At 35.0% G+C, this 24153-nt stretch overlaps 1 protein-coding gene across 1 annotated transcript in view; it reads right to left on the reverse strand.

The window, feature by feature from the left end:
* Nucleotides 1-24153, reverse strand: part of LOC145678952 (E3 SUMO-protein ligase ZBED1-like) — a 55764-nt gene that overhangs the window by 17203 nt on the left and 14408 nt on the right. Inside the window, exon 2 of the mRNA XM_081749559.1 lies at nt 200-377. Within this exon, the coding sequence (XP_081605685.1) occupies nt 200-377 (178 nt within the window). The remainder of the gene's footprint in view (nt 1-199; nt 378-24153) is intronic.

A 24153-nucleotide genomic window follows, 5' to 3' on the forward strand; every position in this document is an offset into this window, starting at 1 on the left:
CTCTACTAATAAAATAAAATAAAATAAAAGTGTAACTCTCTTCAAGATACAGTAGCGTAATTATCTCCAAGATATAGTAAACTGTATTCAAATTGTCTCACATAATGCAATTCTGAAGAAATTATATAGGTGTATATCAACTTTTACTAGCAACTCGATAAACTGTATTTTAAATACATACTGCAAAAGTAGCACTTACCGTAAGTCTGAAGTTTTGGATTTTTTGCCAGCTGACTCAAAAGGACTGCCATCGTCAGTTTCCTGCTCCAAATTGTTCTTAGTTCCTTCTTCATCACTTTGTTCTTGTGTAAGAAGTGTTGGATGACGATTCTTTAAATGATACCAAAGGATTCCTGTGCTACTTCCACATCTTAATTCTAATTTACAATAATTACAAATAGCTGTGTTATTTTTTTTATAGTAGTGTTTCCAGACTAAACTTCTTCCCATCTTGAATCCCAATATATCACAAGACTAGGATGTAATCACTAAACTTGAAGGAAGTCGAATGATTCAAATATAACAAACAGGCTTTTAAAATACATCCACATACAAAGAACTGATAAATATCGAACTTGATTGACGTTCCTACGAGTCTATGCATGGTGTATTTCTTGGAAAACAGTATTTTAAACCTCAATGATATTTCCGACAGAAGAAGCGCTTTTATTTTAGTGGATATTGGAGACAGCATTGCTTTGCTTGCGTATATTAGAAGTCTTTTGTCGTAAAAAGCTTTTAAAGTTCTGAAAGAAAACTCCATCTTCACAGTAGGGGTGAGTGAGTGGTATGACATTGTTCTTAGATCTTTAAGTGCTGGGGGAAAGAATTTAAAACTAACAGATTACCATCGCCTTAATCATCAAAATTATTTAGTTCAGCATTGCGCCAAGCTTAACAAAATATTTCACTGCTTGTGATGTCTTTCGGAGAACTACTAAGCCATTCATTCTCAGCAGAAAACAGGAAGCCGCCTTGGGGGATCGAACCATTCTGGAGAACTTAAAGAAAAGCCAGTTGTTTCATTGCCGCCATTAACCAAGAATACACTGAGGTCAAATTTTGTAAGATATTCAGATCTTCTTGATGCTATATTCAATCCGTATACCAAAATGGAGGCAAACTAAATTTCTCCTTGTCTCTCTCTCTCTCTCTCTCTCTCTCTCACACACACACACACACACACACACACACACATACACATTCAGCGCTGTTGCATACGTCCAAGGTGTTTACCTGGCAACTGGGCATTCCGACTTCAGAGTTCGATCTCCGATGGAAGCTGGAATTTTTTCTGTCGTTCTAACCTCATCAAAATGACCGCGGTGATTTTAGCAGACATTTGTCCGCAGATAAAACGAAAATTCACAGGGTTGCCAGTATACATTTTAAATGTATACTATCAAAATCAATCATGCTATTTCTATTTCTAGTGCAAAGTCAATGACGTCTCACGTTTTTAAGTTAATATGCACACATGTGTACTATCTAATTTAATTTTTATGTGTATATATATATATATATATATATATATATATATATATATATATATATATATATATATATATATATATATATATATATATATATATATATATATATATATATATATATATAATATTTTCATATTCAACAGGAGTGTTCCTACTTTCTGCTGATATTCATATAAATGTGGGCCATGTTCTATCTAATTACTAAAAGTATTTGGAAAGATACTATATTTTCCAAAGAAGTTGAGCAAAATTACTCTCTCCAAAAAGGTATATAATTCCGAGTGGCAAGTTAAAATCTAACAAATTAAGAATTTTATATTCATCTGGATTGTCCCTACTTTCAGTTAATATTCATATAAGTATGGGTCATGTAGTATCAAATAACCCAAAAGTACTTGAAAAGATACCAAATTTTCTAAAAAAAAAAAAAAAAACTATGAGCAAATACTCTCCCCAGAAAATGAATATAACTAGTGAACTACAAGTGTGAAGTTACAATCTAACAAAAGAACAAAATAAATGTAAGAATCTACCGATTTAATGTACTTTCTTGAAAATTAGAGATTTTTTTTTTTATGTGAACCGTAAAAATTGATGTCTATGCTGTGTATTCAAATTCATTTTCAACATTTGTATATTTCGTTGATAGATTTATGGAAGTATACATTACTTTTCCCCTTTGTTTAAGTTCTCTTTCGGAGAAGTTAAAGGAAGTTTGTGCCACGTAACCGTGTGATTCATGTACTAAAACGCTCGTTGCTAATCACTTTTGACCACCCCCACTACATTCAGTTTCTTTGGCGGTCAGTTTTTCTATATTGAGATCTGTGGGAAAGAGTTGTTTTCTTTTTTCCTTTATTTTGCTACTTGAGGATGGAACAACATGAGCGTTTGGTGAGTTTCCAATATATTAAACTTTACCTATATCTATGTATATTACATGAATGAGAGAAAAGATGTATAAGCATTTCTGCACATTAAATAATAGTTTTGAATGAAACTTCAATATTATTCTTCCAGCGTTATACTGTACTGACTGGTAACCAGGCCCCCAAGCAGAGAGGGACTACGGGGCCTGGCCCCCCGAGACTTTTCATGGCCCCTTCAGACCTCAATACACCCCATAACATATTCATGGCCACCCCAAAGCTCTGTGGCTGGTTTCGGACCTGCTGATAACTGTCGTAAATTGAAAATATAATCATGAACGAATTTCATTCTACCATGGACGCACGATTTTACCATTTAATAGTTGCCTATATAAGATCAGCAAAGTAAAAAATTTTCTACATGTATTATGTCACATTAAATAGTGCTGTTCCGATAATCGATTCATCGATAGCAATTCAACATACTGTATAAGCCGTTTCGTGTTTTTTTTTTTAATATCAAATTTTCGAACTTTCCAAATTCTTGAAATATTAAACATTTGAAATGTTCTAGATTTTAGAAATTTTCAAGTCACTCGGCTCGAGACTCTAGAAATGTTTGAGAAACTCGATGTGTTCGAGACTCTCGAATTGTTCAAGACACTGGAAGTGTTCCAGACTCTAGAAAGTTTCAATACACTTGAAGTGTTCGATACTCGAACCGTTCGATGCACTTGAAGTGTTCGAGACGATGAAAATGTTTGAGACAGTCTGAGTGTTCGATACTTTCGAAATGTTCTTGAGTCTTAGATTGTTTGAAACAGCCCGTAGCCAGAGAGGAGCTAGAGGGGGCACTGCCCCACATAAATTACTTTTCTTCCCCTCTAAAACTCATGCTGAAGACAAATTTCAAACTGACTTAAAATCAATGAAATTATTCCGATTATATTTACCAAATTAAATTCAACCTTACGAATTTTACTCATTTCTATGTGAAATCATATGTTTCTTGCTAGATGCCCCAAATATATTTCATTGCCTTTACTAATTTCAAGAATTTCAAACAGTACCCTATTATTGCAGCCATGACAAGCATCCAAGGATACCAGGTGCACTTCCAAACAACAGTATCATAGTCCATAATGTTAGTTGTGAATAGTTATAAACTGCAGTGTCCTGCTTATTTAAAATTTAGTGCAAACATCGAATAAACATATATGTCAATTTTGAATTCATATAACCTAAAATTGATTTAACATAATTTTGTTCTAATGTTAAAAAAATTAATACTTCCATTTTCATCATTAATATGAAACGAAGTACCTCGCAAAGATTTTGTATTATGCACACAAAAATGAAACAAATTTTACGGTTGCGATAATTTAAAAATAAACACACATTCTGTAAATAATAAATAAATGTCTAATGTTATGGTGTTTGTTTATGTCTTTGTCATAGCCCCAGCGGCGTAGCGAGCACTACAAGATTGGGCGGGGGGTGAAACTTGAAATTGCCAAGTCTTGATTTAAAAATGCCAAGTCTTGGTTAAAAAAAAAAAAAAAAAAAAAAAAAAAACACCAAGTGTTTCGAAAATCTTAGTCTCACTTTTACCAACCCTGCGGAAAACTTTACAGCAACCTTATTTTCATATTCGTCCCATTCCGTGCTCCATCTGAGATACGAATACGAACAGCCCCCATTTTCGAATAAAATTTCACACCTCAACTCAGAATCATTATCATCTCCCACGATGCACAACTGTTAATTTGACAACTTATGGCTAGGTTAGGTAATCTGCGCCAGTCAATTCTCATCAGAAATGCACAGATTTTTTTTTTCTCTTCTGTCCTCCAGTCTCCTGCCACTTCGATTTCATAATTTTGCGCTCTGATGAAAAGTATTAAATACCAGCAAGAAAAATACTAATATATAACCTCCCTTTTAGGCGCCCCTCCAACCGCAAGCCCGGGACACTGCCTCGCTTGCCCCCCATGAGCTACATAAGTAACATACAATGTTTACGTAATGCTTTGACTTATAAAAACTATGAAGAAAGGAAGAATTGCAATTTATGTTTTACTTTCCGAAAGAAGCAACTACGTGATTAAAAATAAAGTAGGAAAGGCAACACATTTATATGAAAATGAAGTGAAACACACACCGATCTATGCTTTCACTCAGGAGACGTATTTTTTGGTCCCCCAAAATGTGACTTTTGGAATCATGCACTTAGGTTCATAGCGGAAGCGACAGAATGACTTGAATCATCCATTGTAGCTTTCGTCCATCGAACAACATTTCCAGAAACCTACTGTGCCCCCCTGTGCCGTGCTATAGAAAATCAGCACCCGGGACGAGAGTATACGACGGCGGCCTCATACATACGAGTTAGGACGACAGATCATTCGCGAAGTGCCACCATGGTTGGCGCGAAGCGTAAGAAAATTTTCAAAAGTAAACCCTGCTTTTCCTTAATGTTGAACACCTTTTATTACTTTTTCCTTCCATTTTATATATGTGCACATATATTTTCCTAACATGAGTAACATTATAGGGCCACTTCCTAAAGCAGAAAGAGGATTTAAGTACATACTAGTAATATTCCAAATAATTTTTCCTTTCTCTCTTTTTCTTTCAATCTCTTTTTTAATTTTTCTCCCCAATTTTGCGCCCCCTTTCTTCGGCGCCCAGGACTATCGCCCCCCGTTATGAAAGGCACTGATTATACCATTCCCAAAACACACTTTTGTTCAGTTCTCCCTACTTCAAAATCCCTGTAAATAGAAAGTCTTACTGCAAAACAGAACTGAAATAATCTATTCTTGTCCTCTATATTAATATGATCTTCTTTTGTTTCAAAGCGAAAGGTTAATTCACACACAAAATATACACGGTTACACAATACAAAGTATATTCACTCTGGTATCAAAATCATCTTCCCATCTTCCATCTGACATTTTACTGTTAGAAAAAAAAAACAACTTAAATTTGTCAAATTTACATACTATACATAGTAAAAAGTTTATACTAATAAACCTGCCATGTTTTCTTTATGGGAATACGGGACACCTTAGATCCCCTTCCCCCCCAAACTTTCCAACACAATCCAATAAACTGTACCTCTGGTTATGAATAACAGTATAATAGCCCGCGGTGGCTCAGTGGTATAGCGTTTACTTCTGGTGCATGGGGTACTTGGTTCGACCCCAGCTCATTTCAAGTGAGCTTTGTAGTGGAAAAACACTGTGTGCGTGGGTTTCTCGTGGTTCTCCCGTTTCCTCCCACTTTCTTCATTCCACCATTTCATTCATTTCTCATCATCATCGTCTCCTTTAGCCTGGCTGACATTTATTTTTTTCAACAATATAATAGGCGGAATTTCCCTAAGCTGCAGCTACTTTTCTCTCGTCGTTCCCTGAAATTAACTTTACGGACTGAAGATGTTTACAATCCAACTATAAAAAAAAAAAAAAAAAAAAAAAAAAAAAAAAAAAAACTTAAAGAGATTGCCTCACTTGCCATAGGCAGCACCCCAATGCAGCAGTCTATAGAACTTATACACTGAGGCAGTATAAGGTCTGTAGAGAATATACGAATATTTAGTGAGTGAGCTTGGCTCAATTGGCTGTGTTGTTGACACGTAAAATTGGTCTTCCCCTCCTGATCATAGAATATAATTATCATCGTGACTATGCCGAACATATGCCAACAATTCCAATGCTTGTAAGAGGCAAAATGCAATCGCGCAATTCGAGCAGTAAGGAGTACATGCTGTGCATTTTGTGTGACTTGGACTTAGATGGACACGAAACCATCAAAGCACACTACTGTACTTGCAACAACGGTGCAAGAACTGCAGGTTGCTGCGCATATGTAATGGCAGTAATATGGTATCTCGGGTACTATAGACACACTAACGAAACGATACACGCTCCTTCAGACTTACTAAATAGGCTCTTCGACGGAAGTGCAATGCCACCATACGAACCTGACGATGAACCTAGGATGTAAATAGTGTAGATAAAGAAAAACAAACCAAAAAGCGACAAAAAATAAGACAATCCACACAAAAGTAATAAACTACGAAAATCCAAAAAACCATAATACGAAAATAAAAAAAAGAAACAAAATACGAAAAACCCCCAAAAAAAGAAATAAAATAAAAAACTCCAAAAAAGTCATGCAACTATAAAAAAATATGTAAATATAAAAAAGAGAAAAAACTATACATATACATTTTTCGGCTACCGATTTACATGTCACATGATTTTCTCCAGATAATAAGATATACATTTTTAGAAAGCTCTTTGTCCATATTTTCTTATTTTTAGTTTTTTGTTAAACATTTCTGATGTTCACGTACCTAATATCGTAAAAAACCTACTTTTTTTCGCTCCTCCCATAGACAACCATGTTAATTCAAACCGATTTTTAGGTATGATCCAGATGGTCATCGTACTTACATTTGGTATTAACGTACGCAGAATTGATCGCGCTACAACATATATCAATATGATTATTGTTCGCAATGGGGTGCTACAGCATTATACGGGAGGCAATCTCTTTAAGATAATGTGTTATAAAAATGTTTTACAGAAAAACAATATGCAAACTGTTTAAATCAGTGACACAATCTACATTCAATATTCTTCGCGGGTTTAGCAATATTTATTTACATGGCAGTATTTGCCAAAATTACGTTTGTCAGTTTAATCTGATGAAAAGTTGATTTTTCTTCTTCTGTCGTGTATAATTGTCAGGACCAAATGTACATATTTCTGAGCCCTGGACCAAGCACAATTATGTGCCCATAACCTCTCAAAAATATTATAATTCTTGTTACTTCATTTAATGTCTCTCTGAAGAAAAAGTCACTCATCTTTCCTGTGCTTGTACATGTAGAATTACTCAAAGCCATCTTCTTTTTTTTTATGTTGGAGAGTGTCCGAGTTTCCACCAGGTACAGTCACTCACATAAGAACCTGGACCCCTGACTGTTATAATTCCATTACTTGGGGTCCAGGTACTTATGTGGGTGACTGTACAATGGAAAAAGTAGTGTTGCAAATTTCGCTCGCTATCAAGTCGGACAGGGTATTGTGATAACTTGCTCAAAACTGTTACATGCTACACCTTATTCTTCATTAACATTATCCCAGCCACTTCATTACTTTTCGAATAAGCTTATATTGATAGCAGAAATGGAATGGAATTAAAATATGGGACATTTGCCTGTCCCGACTAAATTTATTGGGACGCGGGATTCTCAAGCCCAAAATCGGAACTGTCCCGTTTTTTACGGGACGTATGGCAGGCTTAATACTAACCAGTCACTGCCTTGTTCTTATTTTATTAACATCAATTCTGCCAGTCACTACCTGTTGCCTTGTATACGCTCTTTTATCAAATGCTTTTGCGTCCAATGCTCTACTTGCCACCGAAACGCCTCTTTTGTGTGTCTTTGCATGCCAACTCTATTCTGCTTTTGTCAGTGGTACAGTTCCCGATTTTCATCAAAGATTCTTCAAAATGTTTACGAATATCAAATGAACAAAAGTGAAGTGTAATCACTTGCAACAAGTAAAGAAACTTTAAACGAATATATCAATTTATTTCAAGATTGGAAACTACACAAAACTTATGCCAAGTCTATAGGAGAATTGATAATAATTTGCAGTACTGGGTACCTAAGAAAATGTTAAACCGAATAAGTCAATTGAACAAATTGGCATTCTTTAAATTGCCAACTATGTATTTTAATTTGCCAACTTGTCAAGAGATTAGAAACTTTTTGGGGGGGAGGCTCCCCCCTTTACCCCCCCTTAACGACGCCCCTGCATAGCCCCCTCAGTATTCATTTCTCCATCTCTTCCCTATTAAAGCAGGCTGGCTACAAGCCTGGTTTGAAAGCCGCAAATACTATAAGCTTCAAGTTGGCCCGGACACTTTCACAATTTCACAATCTGACTATGTGAAGCGTTCCTGTTGAAAACTGTTCGAATTTTTACATTACTGCTAGGTAAATAACGCCGTTATTAACGTTTCAAATGTCTCGGCCATCTTGACATCAAGTTGGCCGGGACATAATCTTAAAATTTTAAAATTTAATAATCTGACGACATCAATCGTGTCTGCTACGTTCCTGCTGAAAACTGCCCGAACATGAAAGTTGTTCCTAAATAAATAACGCCGTTATTAACATTTCAAATGTACCGGCCATTTTGACGTGGAGTTGGCCGGGTTATAATCTTAAAATTTCCTATTTTGACTATAAGAATCGCTCCTGCTACGTTCATGCTGAAAACTGCACAAACATAAAATTACTGCTAAATTTTTAACGCTGTTATTAATGTTATAAACGTTTCGTCCAACTCGATGTGAAATTGCCCGGAACATAATCTTTAGCTTTTAAAGTTTTGTGCTGTTAATGTGTGAATCGTTTGAATTGGAATATTTGGTGTTGATAGGAATAGCACTTTTCAGGAGAACAGAATTCGTTTTTCCACTATGGATTTCTTTTCTTATAGGTTTATTATCATTTTCTTCTTTTTTTTCTAAAATTTTAAATTGTGGGTTAACCTTATCTTTCAACACGAGTCAATTTCAAGTGTAGAAATGAAGTACTAACGTTAGGATTTGTAGTACTAAGAAAAAGTAAAGAAGTACTGACCATGATATTACCTGTATAAGTGATTGCTGTAATATGCGATGAATCTGATTATTGGATCTGTTTCAGTAAATAGCAAAAATCTTAATGTCTTAATTTCCCATATTATAACTGTGTCCATACCCCTACTTTACCGGTCTCTATTGTCATTAATTGTTAGTTTGATTTGAGCGTTTTTTACATTTTTGTATTTTTTAAAAGGTATAAAAAGCCTTTTATTTCTGTGGGTATCAGATAAACAAAGAAAAATTCAATATAAAACAAATTATTAGGAAGAGGGCGCTTTTAAACTAAATCCTTCGTAGGAAGAGTGATTAGATTGGACACATCTTGCGAAGAAACTGTCTCCTTCATAACGCCATAGAAGGAAAGGTGGAAGGAATGAGAGCAGTAGGAAGAAGAAGATTGTAATTGGTCGATGATTTGAGAAACGGAAGAAACTCTTGGGCGTTGAAAGAGCAAGCTGAAGATCAAGAAATGTGGAGTAAACATTTGAAGACCCGAACCTGAGGACACACACACACACACACACACACACATCAAAAACCACGCACAGAGAAACACACAACTCCTATTAGTCTCAGGACCTGTCGAATAATAATAATAATAATAATAATAATAATAATAATAATAATAATAATAATAATAATAATAATAATAATAATAATAATAATAATAATGAAACAAAAAATATTTTTTCATTTTTATATAGCCTACCTTAAAATACAGTATATGAACAAAAAGATTTCATGAACCTTGCATTTCACGTATTTTAATGGCGTCTTTCCTGATATACCAACCGGGATACGGCTGTTTCGGTGTAGGATGTTTTGGTGTAGGACGTTTTGGTGCAGGGCGTTTCGGTGTAGGACGTTTTGGTGTACGGATGTCACGGTGTAAGGACGTTTAGGTGTGAGGCTGGTTCGGTGTAAAAGTTCCAATGTTTACACCGAAACGTCCACTCTTCAAAATGAAAATTATTCGTTAGGGAGAAATAAATTCATGAAGTAGAAAATATAAATTAATAAATAAAATAAAAATTAAATGCTGCTGTAATTGGCAGGTTTTACTTATTTATAGTGAGTCCCCTCGCTTCACTCTGTCAGAACTTCTTATATCCTCAAATGTTATAATTATGAATTGATTGGGAAAACGTTTTACGGTAATGATATATTGTAAAAAAGTGTGTGATGCATAAACATTGTGTACACCACACACACCTTTTTACGGCAATAACTGTGCACAAATCGCAAAATGCTGCACAATCTTTGAAAGGAAATTTTCAAACACAGGTGGTTTTTCTTCCAAATAACCGCTTTTATATCATGCATACCCAATACGATTAGCAAATCTAGGAGAAGAAAACTGATTATGAATCAGTGATGAGATCTTAATTATATTATTACGGAGATGTAAATTCATGTTATAGTTGTAGAGAAGGACAGTGTCAGAAAAATGTCTCAAGAAAAATTTTTAACGGCCTAAAGATAGAGGCTGAATTCTACGAGTTGTTCCTGCAGAAATGGTTTCTATTATGAGTTACTCTTTTGTTCTTAAAATAGGTTCAAAGTTGATGAATTGTGACCACTCCATGAAGCTAATAACAAAATGGACTTTGCATTAGACGCTTGAAGAAAAATCTCTTGGAACCATGATCTCACAAGACTTGATGTTAATTTTTTCCGGATTTGATGCCTTCACAACGATATTTTCAAATTTAAAGAGGTTGTGTTGGACTATAAGACCAAATGTTCCATTGCTTTCCTACAAAACAATTAACAGTGGTGATAACAAAACACTATTTGCAGAAATTAAAGGCTGTATGATGTAGCTACGAGTCATAGAATTTACTGACTGTGCCACACTTTCTACTGTTTGTGTCCCTGTAAACACTAGAGTACGTCCTGTCTGCATTTCCAAATTAAACCGTATTCATCTGAGTTATAAATATTTTCTTTACCAATAACATGTGTTGTTTCACATTCGCAACAAATGCATTGGCACTAGCTTTGTGGATTCTAACTTTTTTGGCTATAGATTTAATCAAACGTCCTGTTAAAATAAGTACAGAAAGGGGTTTCAAATCAGTCTGTATCTTCTCTCAGTAGCCCCTGCCAACTACAATTGTTCTTGGCTAACTGCAGAACATTTCAAACCAGAAGACTATTTGTAATTGTAATCATCATGTTGGATCCACCAATTTGAATTTTGTAATTTTAACGTCAGGTTCTGAATCACCTGTCGTCAAACCCCCTTGGCAGTAAGCTGGCTGTATGATTTAATCTTCTATTTTAATGATTATTTTCTGTTTATGCTTGGAGGCCATCTCTAACGTTCAAAGGGTGGTTTCTACCCTTAAACCCGCACCACTGTCAAAATTTAAAAAAATACGTCACGATTATTTTTTTGATATTCTACAAGTATGCAAAGTTTCATTCAAATCAGTAAATTACACTTCCGTAAGTCTCCTTGTTAGTGCTGTTCAAATGGAACAAATAAGTTAATTGGCGGACATGACGTCAGAACAAAGAAAAAAATACACCGATATTACGAAGAGACTGAGTCTTAAAAGAAATTTAGTACAATTTTAGATTCTGAGTTGAGTGGTTCTATGTAATTTTAATTTTTTCAACAAAATTCCTTTGAGGTATTATTCAGTTTGTATATATTATTACTGTGTCTCAGGAACTTTGTGCAATATATTTATTTCTATTTAGAAATGATGCTGAATACTTTGCAGTAAATTTGATTTTTGAATTACATTTGATTATTATTCTATAAAACTCGACTATGGACACCTCTGAATCGAAATTATTGTTACGAATGGATTGTGTTGTATTATCATCCTGTCTCAATAACAATGAGACTCAATAACAATGTTAATCAGTTTACACTATTGCAGAGTGGCTACACTATGACACTTCATGACTGTTCATTACAAGCATTGATTAATGCAATCAATATTAGGCTATACACCGAAACATCCTTTACAGCCAAGCGTCCTTACACCAAAACGTCCGTACACCGTAACGTCCGTACACCGAAACATCCGTACACCGTAACGTCCTACACCAAAACATCCTGCACCAAAACATCCTACACCGAAACGTCCTACACCGAAACACCCTAGACCCATACCAACCAATGTAACCCAGATTGCTTTTTCAACATCTTTTCATGTACGACGAAATGTAGGAGTGTTGAGAACACAACACAATAGAAATTATTAGACTTCCAAAATATGCTATACATAAGTATGTAAAGTGTTCTAGAACTGTTATGTCCGTCCGTCTGTCAACAGACATCGGAGCAGAAACGGTGAAAGGTACCAACTATCGGTTTTCGGGAGTCGATTCATCGTCAAAAAAAAAAAAAAAAGAAAAAAAAAAGTTCCATCTACTCCGACAAACTGGAACTGGTAGAAATCGAATATCTCCGGTTTTAAGATGCACCGCTACAAATCAAACCGGTAACAGCTGCGAAAAGGTCATTTTAGGAATAACTTTAATGTTTACAGACAATATATCACCTCCATCTCTATCTCTTTACGAAAATCGGAAGTGGATAGAAGTTCATAACTACTTTCGGTTTCAATATTGATTTTCATAGAGCTAAAACGTTAAGAGATATGAAGATGCGGTTTTCTGAAATAGATTGCGCGTACCAAGAAAATGTTTTGTTTCCTTCTTAAAGTGTCTCGGAAGAAATCAGCCATTTCCGATTTCAACATTAGTTGCCACAAATAAAAAGGGTAGAAGATAAGGACAAGAGCTTTCCAGAAATCGATTAAAAGTCTCAGGAAGATACACCATCTTTACGCTTATATCTCTACTAAAGCTGGAAGTGGCAGATGCCCTTTAGTCTTATGCCGTTTAGGTCTTGTGCCGCGTCCCCTAGTCGGCTAGCACAGTCGAAAGTAATGAATGTTGTTTGCGAAGCAAAACCACAACCATAATCATAGCCCCCTCGATTAGTCGGTATAATCTTAATCTATTGACTACTTCAAAGTCTAGCATATCATGAAAGTTATAGCCCTAATTGTTGAATAGATTAAAACATGTCACAACCAAAATCAACATATTTTGTATATAGTGGTTTGCAACATTAACTTTTTTTCTATATGTTGTATCTTAAATGCACATTGTACTCGTGTGACCTCTGTATACTGTATCTCCATTATTTTTGTCCTTCGTGAAAATTCAGCTGTGTAAAGACTCCTGTGATCTATAGTTCGCAAACGAAGAAAGGGTAATCGCAGCAGGCTCTTTCACAATGAAAGAGAACTCCTCCCCTTTCATCAAGACGCTGTTCTGTATAGGGGCCTATGTCTCTAGTTAAAAGCATGAATGACTAATTCATGCGACATGCTTAGTAAGGTCACTGATGGGCGGGAAATAGTTGTTGTACCATTTAGTCAACTGTTTCCTTGCCGCCCTTTTGTTCGAAATGAGCAGGTGTATTCACAGCAGATAACATTTGCTTTCAATGTCTGTTACCTTGTATCCTAAAGCACTTTAAAGATGCGATTTTTTTTTTTGTCTGGCACATAAAAATAAGCTTTACGAACTTACGAAGCATGCTATCATTTCTTATCACCTCCTGTTGAATTTGTCACCATCTGTGTGATCAACAGTCCTGATGCTGATTTATTCATTACTCTCAGGAGCTATGTGCATGATTCCCAAGTAATGATGGCAACTTGATATAAAGTTATCTTCATCAGAAAATATTAGTATGTATGAAAATATAAAAGAAATATCTTCACTTTATCTTATCACCCCGGTTAGTTTTCGTGGGATAAAATCAGTCAGTAAACATGAATGATTAACGCTTTGTGTATACCAGAAAATTTTCTAATATTTCAAGTTGGGAAGTAAAAATATACAGTGTTTCTCTCTCTCTCTCTCTCTCTCTCTGTGTGTGTGTGTGTGTAAAGTGCAGGAAACATACATCGAGTTCGTAGCGAACAAAAATCCCATTCCAATAATTAAAATGTTACAAGAAATTGAAAAGAAACCTTTGTGAATTTATCATTCTCAGAAACAGAAATTTCCACTACTTTTTCACATGTAGGCCTGCCTATGTAATGAAATAACTACAGAAAAGTTCCTTATGAAGATTATTTTTGTAACAGAAAATAATCTTCATAATTTTCAGAAAATGATTTTATTGTGTTTAACACTCGTAAGTCATAATTTCAATATTGGAATTTTGTATAATCAACATCTTAGAGCAGATATTTGTGTTGTCAAACTACCATTATTATGTACTAGCAGCGTTCACCCCGCTTCGCTGCGGTCACCCCGGAACGCAATAAACTTTGTTACTTAGATAATTTTTACTTTTTCGCTTTCAAGTGATATGATAAAAACCATAGAAGATTGCAGTAAATGTTAACATTATATCGCCTGTCATTTATGTTAACCCGCCCCGCTTCGCTGCGGTCACCCCCGAACGCAATAAACTTTGTTACTTAGATAATTTTTACTTTTTCGCTTTCAAGTGATATGATAAAAACCATAGAAGATTGCACTAAATGTTAACATTATATCGCCTGTCATTTATGTTAACCCGCCGAGTGACACGGTCATGCGGGTTGCATATAAATACGTTTATTTTTACCTATGATGAACTAACAAAGGATTTGTACGTTATGGACACTTGAATGGTCAATTATCTCAAGACACTGGTAATTAAAAATTAAAGTGATATGATAAAAACCATCTAGGGTCCAAATCCTAATAACCCCCCAAAAATAAAAGAAATTGGTTCAGCCGTATTAGCGTGATGAGGTAACAAAGGATTTGTGCGTTCTCTTTTATATAATAGAGAATGAAAATATATTAGAAATAATGACGATTCGATAGAACAAGTATATATATATATATATATATATATATATATATATATATATATATATATATATATATATATATATATATATATATTATTTTGTAAATTAAAATGAAATTATTTGCTTTTAGAACGCAGCGCTAATAGTGCTGCTTTTTATGTTTCTCTTATTATTTTATTGGAAGAACAACTACACAAATCAGCTTCCTTATTAGTTATATTTCACTTTCTCTTCTGAATTAATATATGAATAAATATATGTTTATTCCAGAAAATTGTCAGTATTTGCTTTCATGAGTTACTTAAACTCGAATTTTGGGTAGTCAAAAATTTACAGTAGCTACTTTATATTATATCCACTTATTTATAAATGTTGCAGTATGTGAATCTATAAAAGTAGTAAAGCTATGAGAAAACCGTCGGCGTATTAAACTGACGAAACGAAATCTAATATTGTAAGATCAAAGATGGCTTCTGAGGGAAGAACGCATTGAAGTTTTTGAAACATTCTTGAAATGAAGAATCATTAGATTTTCACTTCATGAAACTTTTTAAGATAAATTTATTACCAATAAATTTTACGGCTAAACAACGATGTAGGAATAAGCGGAGTATGTTTTTATGAATCGGAAAATATTCATGACTTTTAATAAATTGAAATTTTAAATAATAGAATGGGATATTTGTACTCTACGAACTCAAAGTATGTTCTCTTTACTTTGCATACACACACACACACACACACACACACACAGAGAGAGAGAGAGAGGAGTTGAATTGAGTTGATGTTGAGTTTAACGTCCCTTTCAGCAGCGAGACTCTATAAGACAGGAGCAACTGATTAACTTGAAATCCGAACTACATGAGCTCCCGCTGGGAATCGAAGCCAGGTCTTCCATGCCAAATGCGCGTATGCTAACCACTTAGCTACGAAGGAGCTCACAGATGAAGAGAGAGAGAGAGAAACACTGTGTAAAATTTTACTTCCCAACTTGAAATATTAGAAAATTTTCCGGTTCCCGAAAACTGGAAAATTATAATTTGTTTCTGACTAACTTTCCTCTACAGAAATTCAATTTTGTAGTTCTATGTGTAGTTAAATATAGTGGAAATTTTTCCACCTAACATCACTATACATAATATCCTAAATTGTCCGGATTATGAAAAGTTTTTTCCACTTGTTTCTACATCGTGATGAAAATTTTCCGATCTATGAAAATTCCTTTTACTTGTTTCTACAGAGCAATAAAACTTTCCGATTCACAAAACGTTGTTTTACTTTTTGCTTCAAAATGATGAAAATTTTCCGACTCATAAAAAGTTCTTCAATTTTTCCATATAAGACAGAAAATATTTCGATTCATGAAAAATTGTTTAACTTGTTCCTACATAATACTGAAAATTGTCTGAGCTATGAACATTTTCAGATTCTTTAAACGATCTTTCACTTTTTAACATTTCTGTACGTGAATTCAATTAATTATATGATTGGTGAGGAATTGTTACTTGATTACTGATTTTTCTCTCGAACGGAAAATTTTCCGGAAAAATATAGCGGAAAATTTTCCACCTCACATCACTAATGCCATCCTTTACAGAACTTATTTGTTTCACACTTTCATTCTCAATTTTAATTTCTAAATCTTAAAATTTATACTTTTATACGCAGGAACGCCTACAGGGCTTTTTTCCAAAAGGTGGCAAAGGATCGATTCCAAGGGAAGGGGCAAAGACTGACCCCCAAGCACAGTCACGAATGCCCACACATACATCATATAACACACATAATACACACACATAACACATCATACATCACATAATACATCATATAACATAACATTTATTAAGCATTATCCTCATTAACTAAAGTAAACAAACTATAATACAGTAGTATTAAATATAAAATATATTAAATATTACGAGTATATAATATGCGAGAAAAGATTAGTATTATTTGACATGTATTTACAAGAACTAACACCCTTCGAAATTCCTGGGGGAGGGACTGTAGCTTTGATCCTCTTTGCTGAGGGCATACCTATGTGTCTATTATGGATCTGTAGAAATAACCAATTATCTTTATGACGATTTTTATAACTATAAGATTTTGTTCTCGCCACTTTAATCTGTTTTGCATACATTATGCTAATTTTCCTGCATATTACCGATTTTGGTTAGAAAACACCATTACATTTAATTTTTGAGAAGATCTCCTCATTAGGAATATAATATGCTGATAGGATGTTCACACCTGCTAGAAATCTTCGTGGTTTCACGGCATGTGAGTTTGAGATAGCGCACTTTTGATACACGGAATCTGGGGTTCAATATCAGGTGGAAAGTGTTGAAATTGTAAGCATTATGACGGTTCGGATTCCACCTTAAAATTTAAGTCCATGTCACATATAGCCCAAGTCCGCGGTGGCTCAGTGGTATTCACCTTTGGTGCATGGAGTCCTTGGTTCGATTCCCGCTCGCGCCAAGTGATCTTTGTGGTGGACAAACACCGTATGCGTGGGTTTTCTTGGGGTTCTCCTGTTTCCTCCCACTTTCTTTATTCCAATATTTACTTCATTTTCATCATCGCCGTCTCCTTTAGCCTCACCGGCATAAGCGTGGGACGTAAAACAAAGATTTCATTTCATATCATATAACCTTGATGCTGAAACGAGCTTTAAACTCAAATCCAACCAACGTAATAAACAAACTTGTCTCAATTTTAGATTTGCAAGTCTTACTGTTGAAAGGGAAGTGAATAGGAAGAAGTCTTTTTGAAGATAGAAGGCTAAAAATTAGTAGAAAGAAAACAATTCTCGTTAAACGGAAAAGGAAATTTTGAAGTAAAGGTTACCAGAAGAACAATTTAATGAAGTTATTTTTTTTAATTAGGTTCAAGTGTTTCCAAGAATTTTGATTGAGACTTGGCAATAACGCACAGAATGCAAAGGGATATCGAAATAGGAGGAAAGTATAAGTCGTTTCGTGTGACTGCAGAATCACATTAAAGAACAAAGTAATGGTTTATAAAACAGTGGTTATGTCAGCAATGATATACGGAGCAAAAACTTGATTAAGAAAGAAGGCACAGGAAAACAAATAGAATGTTACCGAAATAAAAATGTTGTGGTGAACATGTGATGGAATAAGAAGAGACAGACTGATGAATGATAGAGTAAGAGGAGCAACCAAATTTATATACATATCTAAGAAGATCCAGGAAAACAGATTGCATTAGAATGACTAACTAATGAAAAGAACAAACGACTATGTAGTTAGAAGAGCGATGGCAATGGAAGTGGATGGAAAGAGAGGTAAAGAGACACTAAGAATGAAATGAATGGACATGATTAAGAATTACTTCTGGTGGGAGGATTCCGGGACAGACTTTATAGAGGAAACTTAAGAGAAACGTAGAAAAGATTGAGAGAAAGAATACTAACTTAATTAAAACTTTATAACACAGGCTTCTCGCAAGTTTACGATTTCTATGGACTAATAGCTACAACATTTATTTTTGCAATATAGTCTGAGATTAGACTCTCATTAGAACAAGATCCAAACTCCGATCTATCGAGTACTTTGAATCGGATCCCATAATAAAGATTTAGCTGGAATCAATGGCGCACGCAAGGAAGGTTCGAGGTTTAATTCCTCTTGAGTAAGATGTAATGCAGGAATTTACATTATTAGCGTTTAACGAAAAAAAAAATGTCGAAAGATGAGAAGTCTACTAATCGACAGATCTCATTAAACGGAACAAAATGATATGGGTGAGTGTAAATCCTCATGCGTAGTTTCCGATAAAGCCGAGAAAACTAATTTGTTTGTAAACCTACAAATGCATGTTGTATAGAAACAGTAATCTATTAGGAAGTTCAGCTCTAGGTTACGATGTATTTGAAAGCGTATGTGTGAAAATATTAACTACCTATATCAACGGCTCGGCTACCACTGAGAGATCTTACAGCAGAACAACACCATTCAGGAAACGACTTGGAGTCTCATCATCGGACTACAATGCATGAGGATTTGTGTTGAAGGAGAAAATGATTGTAAGTAAAGGATTTTTAATTCAGTTTCTTGAACAATATGCACCTAAAAGGTAGACACGGATCAGTAAGGTTTAAATAAGGAGAGCCTTTGCTACAACTATTGCATAATTTTTTAATAAGCAAAACGGTGCTACATTTAATAATCTGGTACAGACGTAAATCGTCTGCTATTAAATCTAATATGATCAAACATTTGCAATAAAATGTAGATAATCACATAACTTCTAGATATAATAAGTTGTAAATAGTTTCATGACTCATTACTCTAATTCGAAAAAAAATGAAACGAAATCTTTGAGTTTTACGTCCCACAGTTATGCCGGTTAGGCACAAGGAGACGGTGATGATGAGTAATGAATGGAATGGTGGAATGAAGAAAGTGGGAGGAAACGGGAGGACCCCGAGAAAACCCACACACACGGTGTTTGTCCACCACGAAGTTCACTTGACAGGGGCTGGGATCGAACCCGGGACCCCTAGCACCAGAGGTGAGATAAATGAACAAAAATCTCGCTTGACCTGAAAGGAAATGAGATTGAGTGCATTAACTCCTCTCCTTGATCAAACCCTGAGAACGTGACTCACTGGAATCATTATACAGCACATACCATTCGTTCTCACTGAACTTTAGCTGTATGAGTAAACCGAGAACAAAAATCTAGATGGATTCTGGTGTCTGTAGCTTTAGATTCATACTAGCCTTTGGTTAGCTGGCGGCTCCACTCCCAGAGCCCAGACTCCACGTTTGTTCGGCCTACGGCCTCGAATTTCTTGTGTATCAGCCTTTGCATCAAGAGTGAATTTCGTGTATTTGCTCTTTAATTACATTTCCTGAATTTGATCCACCTGAGGATTTCGCCCACTGACTCGGCCTACAGCCTCGCACCTGTTAAACCCACAATTCTATCAAATTCAAATTTCTTTTCAAATTTTAACTATCTAAAAGATAAGATTTTGTATCCGAAGAAAATGTCCATTTCAATAATATGGGGATTTCTTCGCCCCTATTTAGACCCCTTAAAAACTAAAAATATTCAATCTTGGCATTTTCCTGTGATTAGTCTTGGAAGGCTACAATCATGCCAAATTTCATCATTGTAATCCTGCTGGAAGTGTCTAAATATTTTGGGGTGTAGAAGATGTCCCACAGAAATAACATTGAGAATATTTTTTAGTTCCCCATAAAACAACTCTACAGTTGGAAATTTGTATTTTTGACGCTTTACTTAGTTAACGCTAAGGAAAATGTACAAGCACATCGATTTTCAAGTATCTATTCCAAGTAGGCCTACCTAAAACATGAGATTATAGATCCCAAAAAGGGCTCATTTACATAACATGGGGGATTTCTTCATTCCCTTTTAGACCCCCTAAAATTTAAAAATATTCGTTTTTGGCAATTTTCCTGTGAGTTAGTCCCGAAAAGCTACAATCATGAAAAATTTCAACTTTCCACGTCAACTGGGAGTACCCTTCTATTTTATGTCAGTTCATGTAGTTTTGTTTATAGTTAAGATTAGGTTAGGATTTTTTGTTAATGGCGGATACAAAACATCGGATACAAAACTAAATAACTTTGTTCCGACTTTAATTAGGTCATTTCTACCTCAAGAAACTGAAATAAATCTTTTCAGTTTTACGTCCCATTCATATACCGTGTATAATATATATGATGATGATGAGAATGAATACAATGGTGGAATGAAGAAAGTGGGAGGGAACGGGACAACCCAGGGAACAATCAAGAACACGATGTTTGTCCACCATAAAGCCTATTTGGCGCGAGATGGGATCAAACCAGAGTCCTCATGCAAAAAAGATTTTATTTATTTATTTTTTTTATTTATACATATTTCTGGGCATTACTGGTATCTATGGCTGTAAGCCCGTAACATATTAGAGATCACATCTTTCGGCGAGCATAGTATCCGGGAAAGGAGGGAAGCGACCTGGGACCTGTACGTTAGGTATCATCCCGGCATTTGCCTGGTGTGAATGAGGAAAACCCCACTCAGGATGGCTGGCCGGGAAAAGTTGTTACGTCTTTTCGATCGAGTGTCTCCACTGGAATCGAACCTCGGACCACTGCACCAAAGATTAGGATTTTATCACTTTCTAAAAGTTAACTGATTAATCCTCAGTAACTTTATTTCTGTAATTACCTCTATTGTACCTAATTTCACGCGACAGGGACACGAATACACGAATGTCGAAGACAGTTAAAATTTTACATATGCTTTCCCATCTGGAATCGAACCCAAGACTATGTGAACCATCACGCACTAGACTAGCAACTCGGGGTCCCATTTTCTCCACAAAAGTGTTCCATAGTCATAAATATGCTCACTTATGAAAAGAAAGTTTACGAACGAAAGGAATTTACTCCAGATAAAATCTACGACTTCCATCCAACTCTCAGATGACATCAAAGTGTTCCAATTCAATACAAAAGCTGTGAACTAAGCACCACCCATAACATGATTTAAATAAAAAAAATTAACAAAATGATTTTTTCCACCCTGCATAATTTACACGCATTTAGCATCTAGCATCTTGATTCTCACTTCTGGAGAACAGAAAAAAATTTAAATAGTTCAACGACCGTCGGGAATTATCCTTTTTAGTTGAATCGATAGTAGGAGTAATAAAACCAGTCAGTATTTACGCTGTTGTATTGTCGAATTCACAGAAATGTTCAAAAATAAGCAAAACGTGATTCTACAAAAGACTGTTTACTACCTACCCATAGTTTTATTACTGTCAACTGAAATCTGAGTATGTGGTTATCTGGAATGTTTCTGTCCCTTTTCAATTTACAACTTGAGAAGGTAGGGGGTATGAACGTCAGGGGACAGCCAGTTAAGGAAATGCTTCAGGGCTATGTCGGAAGCGGCATGTTTTGTATATACTTCTTAAAATGTTATCCATTCATAAAATATAAATTCGCCCTTCCCTCTTTCCAATACAGAGAACCGACTCTTTTGCTGAAGAAAGATGTTCAGAGAAAAATGAAACAATCGTTTCAAGCACGAAGTTCTTTATCGTACACAATGAACGTAATTCTTTTAGTTTCTGAGTATGTTTAGCTTACAGATTGTGACAAGTTTGAACCCTCCACGAAAATGCTAAAACCAATGACAAGTGCAAATATATATGACAAATCTGTGGGTGAATCAAATAATGCAGACAAATGGGAAGATGATTGAGCTCATTCGTGGTTAAGCGGTTAGCGTACCCGCCTTTGGTGTAGGAGACCCGGATTCGATTCCCGGCGGGAGATCATATGGTTCGGATTTCAAGTTAATAAGTAGGTCCATGTCTCATATAATCTCGCTGCTGAACAGGATGTTAAACTCAAAATCAGCTCAGCTCAGCAAATGGGAAAATGAGTTGATTTTGAGTTTAACGTCCCGTTCAGCAGCGAGACTATATGTGACGTTAATGGGAAAACGAAGAAGTTTTGTTTGAAGATAACACTGCTTGATGCAGCGCAGTCTACCACTTGTAAAATAGTCTTGAAGTGTTGATATTTGGTATGCGTGCGTGTGTGTGTGTATACACTTGTTTCTGAATATTTATATACATTCGTGTGTTATAATTGTTATATTAATATCCACTGGATTAGGTGAAAATATAAAACGGATTTGATGGCAGTCAAATTCATGTCATCTTGGTAAGCCATTAAAAAAATAGTAATATTAAATTAGATTTTAGTTTAGTGTCCCTTTCAGGAGCAAAGTTGTATGAGACGTGAACCTACAGCTTAACGTGGAATTTGAACCATATGAGCCCCTAACGTGACTAAAACCGCGGACTCCCACGCCGAAGAAGCGTACGCTAACCACATAGCCACGGGGAGGCTCAATATTTAGTAATATCTATTAAAATGTAAAATTGCATTTGCATAATTTTCTCTAATATAATCTTCACAATGTAAAGTCTCAGCTAGGCACATTATCTTGTTTAAAATCAGAAAGTCAATCTCTTGTGGTTCAGTCTTGGGTTGGACTGTGGGATTATATAAATCCGAATTAGATACTTTTATTCTATTTTGTACAGTACATCCGTTCCTTCATAATCTCCGTGTTTAATAAACAGGGGCGTAAATAAGGGCCCCGCAGACCCCACATTGCGGGGGGGCTCAAGCCATCAGGGACCCCAAATCATGAAGTGGGACGTAGAGAAGGGGCCCCACTCCACGCTGTTTGCTGGGAGGCCCCCAAGCCTTTAGTTACGCCACTGTTAATAAGAATAGTTACGAATATAAATTTAAGTCACATTCAAATGTATCAAACTGTTCTATTAACCTGGGGATGGTTAAGAAATTAAGTGCGTCTGGAGGTAGACTATTTCGCAATTCAGTGGATATATTGTGAATGTATTAGAAGTCTACTGTTGCACCCATCAAATTTAAATTTTGAAAAAAATATTCTTTGTGAATACTAAAAAGGATATTTTTTAAAAAATCAATTGTTAATTTAGGCTGCTAATAAGGCAGGTTTTGTGAGAAAGGAATTCTCCAGGGAATAATTCCTCAGTTCGTTATATATATATATATATATATATATATATATATATATATATATATATAGTGGTATTTATTAATTTATTTTATTATCTTTGTGACACAGCGTCATATTGCCTTTGTACATGAATACTATACTTGCAAGATTTCTCCTTGCGAGACGCCACAAAGCTAACTGAAAAAACATCCTGACCAAATGGACTCTCTGTTTGTGTGTGTATGTTTGAAGAAAGAACAGTGAATGCGTTGTTTTTCTGACCCTAACTGTTCAATTTGCCTCTGTGGTAAAACTCTTATTTCGTTAAACTTGACCAATAATATAATAAAATATAAATATAATAAAAGCAGTAAATTCTAAAGTACCCTGTAGCATCTGCCCGAAATTAAATTCATAGATCTAGACTATTATTTCCAATTAGAAGTCATTTTCGCTTCTAGGTTACTAGTGACTGAATTATTATTCTTTGTATCTTCGTAGTCGAGAAAATAATAATAATAATAATAATAATAATAATAATAATAATAATAATAATAATAATAATAATAATAATAATAATAATAATAATAATAATAATAATAAATTCATAGAAGAAATCCAATAAATACGAAAGTAATTCACAATTTCCTTCATAATGAATGCAATTGTCAAGTACTTGCGTATTTATTGGACTTCCTTTATGAATATATAATTACT

The sequence above is a fragment of the Thermobia domestica genome, chromosome 2 (assembly GCF_964235325.1).
Source record: "Thermobia domestica chromosome 2, izTheDome1.hap1.1, whole genome shotgun sequence".
Classification (NCBI taxonomy): Eukaryota; Metazoa; Arthropoda; class Insecta; order Zygentoma; family Lepismatidae; genus Thermobia; species Thermobia domestica.